This window comes from Cyprinodon variegatus, unplaced genomic scaffold (genome assembly GCF_000732505.1).
Source record: "Cyprinodon variegatus isolate N-32 unplaced genomic scaffold, C_variegatus-1.0 Scaffold1125, whole genome shotgun sequence".
Taxonomy (NCBI): Eukaryota; Metazoa; Chordata; class Actinopteri; order Cyprinodontiformes; family Cyprinodontidae; genus Cyprinodon; species Cyprinodon variegatus.
The window spans coordinates 181,201-185,064 of record NW_015151578.1 but is presented as its reverse complement, the minus strand read 5'-3'; the positions used below and the strand labels follow the sequence as shown (position 1 = coordinate 185,064).

General features: G+C 39.1%; 1 protein-coding gene across 1 annotated transcript in view; it reads left to right on the top strand.

The window, feature by feature from the left end:
* The window catches only part of LOC107101625 (sorting nexin-4-like), a 14,800-nt gene that overhangs the window by 1,506 nt on the left and 9,430 nt on the right, over positions 1-3,864 (top strand). Inside the window, exons 4-7 of the mRNA XM_015400616.1 lie at positions 1,776-1,925; positions 1,994-2,041; positions 2,120-2,175; positions 3,617-3,717. Coding sequence (XP_015256102.1) covers positions 1,776-1,925; positions 1,994-2,041; positions 2,120-2,175; positions 3,617-3,717 — 355 coding nt within the window. The remainder of the gene's footprint in view (positions 1-1,775; positions 1,926-1,993; positions 2,042-2,119; positions 2,176-3,616; positions 3,718-3,864) is intronic.

Below are 3,864 nucleotides of genomic sequence, written 5' to 3'. Positions count from 1 at the left end.
TCACAGTTTGACCTAAAAACACAGCCATGAATAAAGAACCAGAATGTCCTCCAAAAGCAACTTCTCGCAGCCGACCAACAGCAGTTTGGTGATGAACAATGCCTTTTCCAGCGTGATGGAGCACCTTGCCATAAAGCAAAGCTGATATCTAACTGGCTCAGGGAACCAAACAGAGAGATGTTGGGTCCATGGCCTGGAAACTCCCCTGATCTTAATCCTGTCGTCTCTTCATTCATTCATGAAGAGACGGGTGGACAAACGAAAACCTGGGAATTCTGACACAATGCAAGCATTGATTGTGCAAGAATGGACTGCTATCAGTCAGGATTTGGTCCAGAAGTTGATTGAGAGCATGACAGGGAGAATAGCAGAGGTCCTGAAGAAGAGGGATCAACACTGCAAATATTCACTTGCTGCATTAACTCATTCTAACTGTCATTAAAAGCTTCTGTTACTCATATGATTGCAATTGTATATCTGTATGCAATGACAACATCTGACATGCACTCATGAAAACCAGAGGGCAGCAGATCATGTGAAAATAGAATATTTGTGTCATTCTCAATATTTTTGGCCATGACTGTATATGTATGTATATATATATATATATATATATATATATATATATATATATATATATATATATATATATAATCATAATCTTTTCCATGATTTTTCCACTGGCTTAATTTTTATCATTATCAGTTACCCTTTTTGTTTCCATGGAAAAAGAAAAGGTCAAATCATTTGGAAAATAGACTCCTTCATGTCTATAAAGTAAAAAAGTTTGGCTGTCTTATTTTATCTTCACAATTCTTCTCAAATTTTTTATTTGAACATTCAGTATTTAGTATTTTTTACTGAAATGTTGTATTTTCTTTCCTATTTTTTTTTATATTTCTTAAACATTTTTTCCACCCTGTATAATATTTTCTAATTATTCAAATTTGGTTTTTTTTTACCTTAAGAACTTCTATATTTCCTGATCTAAATATTTTCTCAGTCTTATTTCAGTCCAAAGTTTTGTTTTCTCTGATTCAGCAGCTGGTTGTAGGTAGAGAGATGCAGGGGCGGAGCTAGATGGGGGGCCATGGCCACCCTTTGCCAATCATTGGCCCCCTACCATTTTTCTCTCTCTAATACAGACAGTGGCAGCAGTAATACTTGTTGAATGTTTTAACTTATTTAACATTTAAATTTTTTTATATGTAAACAGTTATTTGACAACCAAAATGCTGTGGTTGATGATGCACATCAATAGACTAACATTAAAGATGATAAATACAGAATTCATGCTTTATTTAGAACTAGATTTTGTCTTTATTAGGTAAAGAGAAAATTATGTCTTTGCAAGTCATCTAAGAGTCTTTACTGAAATAGAGATAAATAACCATTTAAATAAAAAGTAATCCATCTAATGTAGATATTAGAACATGTAAATATAAATTTTATGCAGAATGATTATTAATAAAAGTAGGTAAATAAAGATTGACAATTAATAAGATGTTCACCCCAGAACACAAACTTTAAAGAATTTTGTCCACTACACCTTTAATTTACACAGCATGGATGTTTAAATATATGCGCCCCCCCCCCAGTGTTCATTGGTTACTGCATGGACAGCCTTATTAACATTTCCTGGCTACGCCTCTGGTGAAACGTGATTAAAATCACCAGATGTTGCCATAAACGGTTCAGGTTTGAGGCGCTCCTTTATTCTTCCCGGTGGAATAAAACTCCAACATACTCTAATATTTCCGTGTCTCTGCTTGCAGGCAGAGTTTGTGTGGCACAAGCTTTCTGCAGACAACATGGATCCGGACTTTGTGGAGCGGCGCAGAATCGGCCTGGAGAACTTCCTGCTGCGTGTGGCCTCCCATCCAGTTCTCTCCAATGAAGAGATGCTCTACCACTTCCTCACCAAGGTAAGGAATGTAGATCTTTAGTATGAGCGCCTGTAGCCGTGATGTGCCTCCTGGTTCCCTCTGTGCAGGAGCACGGCTGGAAGGAGATGGTGTTTGAGACGGGATTTCAGGCAAAGGTACCGGAGTGGAGCTCGTCTCTCAATCCTTTGGTTATCGTCTTTGTCCTGAAACATTTCCCCACATCTCCTCTGCAGGCAGATTCCAGGCTTAGAGCTTTAAACGCCACCTTCAGGGTGAGGAGTCCCCATAAGTAAGTCCAACACTATCAACTCAACTCTCCATGAATGTTTACAGATCTGTGCATCAATCCATCCGTGGAGGCAGAGACAACAGCAGCTTTAGGTCTATCCTTCATAGCAGAGCAGTGGCTCTAAACTCAACCAGTCACCATGAACTGATGGGCAGAGTGGGAGTTTTCCAGCAGGGGGCGTCATTTCTAACCTGGCATGAACCTGATAGATCCATTAGTTCAGGGATGTCAAAGACAAAAACACCAATTTGCTCCAAGCTGAGAGCCGGACTGGTTAGAAGTTTATTAAATCACATTGAAATGAACATAGCATATTGAACCAAGACCCAACACATTGGTTTTTAAAAACAAAATACTATCAATGTTATTAATACACTTTTATTATATCAATAAACATATTAAGGTAAATATATAAATAAACATGCATGCATTATAAACAGAAAATGCATTACTGTGCTGCTCTATGATCCAACCCATCACTGCTTTCAAATAGTAAAATAAGAAAAAAAATCAAATAAGATGTATTTCTTTCGTGGCTCTTATCTGCATTTTCCCCTGAGTCCATTCAACTAAAAAAAAAAATATGAATAAATAAAATAAAATACAGAAATCTATGTTCCCCAGACAAAACAATACTTTCTTCAAAGACAAATCACAGCAGCGGACCCAGAATTCAGCCAGAGGTTCTTTAAAAAAGGAATTTATTAAATAAAAAGCAGAGCAATATCAAAAAGTACAGAATAACCACAAAGACTACAGAGTACAGAGTACTCACTCCGCCTCCTCAGACAAGCCCAGCTTGGATTGTTAAAGAGGGAAAAGTAAAACCAAGATAATCCAAACATGCAAAGCACAAAAAAAAAAGTAAATAAAAGAAAAACACAATCATGTTTTCCCCTGGAAATAAAGTGTTGGTGCGTGCAACACAACCGCACCAACACTACATTCCCCACAATGCAATGGTAGCCTGCAAAGTCACAGCAGCGCACACAGGTGGCCTTGGCCTGTGCGCCGGTTCTAATGGTCATTAAATATCATCCAGGGGGCCGTGGATAATTCGGCCAACGGGCCTTGGCTTTGACCTATATGCTATTCTACACAGCAGACATGTGGACAGTCTTCATAAAGGGAGGGGCATTCCGTAGAATTCTCCAAGCTGATTGGATAATTCACCAGGCAGCATCTGCCTCTATGTTGAGCTGTTAGCCAATCACAGCAGCAGAGGCAGCTACCTTCAGAGGCTCCTAAGGTAGCATACAGCAGCTTCATGGTGCTAATCAGAACATCTGGAACATGGACAGGGGTCAGAGTGCTCCTCTCTTTGTCCAGGATAGCTGGAGCAGATGAAGCGTCATCACTGTAACACTGAATAAATAGACATGTCAAAGAGGTGGGTTAGCCAGGAAATGGGATTTCAATGTTTTTAATGTCTCATTCTCAGACGCTTAGTGGAGATGAAACATTACAGCGATGGACTCCAGTCGCACACATCTCAGCTGCTCCGAGCACGAACTGTAAGTTGCTATAGCTCCTTTTCTGTTAGCTCCTCTTCTTATAGCTCCTGTTCTTATAGCTCCTGTTCTGATAGCTCCTGTTCTTATAGCTCCTGTTCTGTTAGCTCCTGTTCTTATAGCTCCTGTTCTTATAGCTCCTGTTCTGATAGCTCCTGTTCTTATAGCTCCTGTTCTG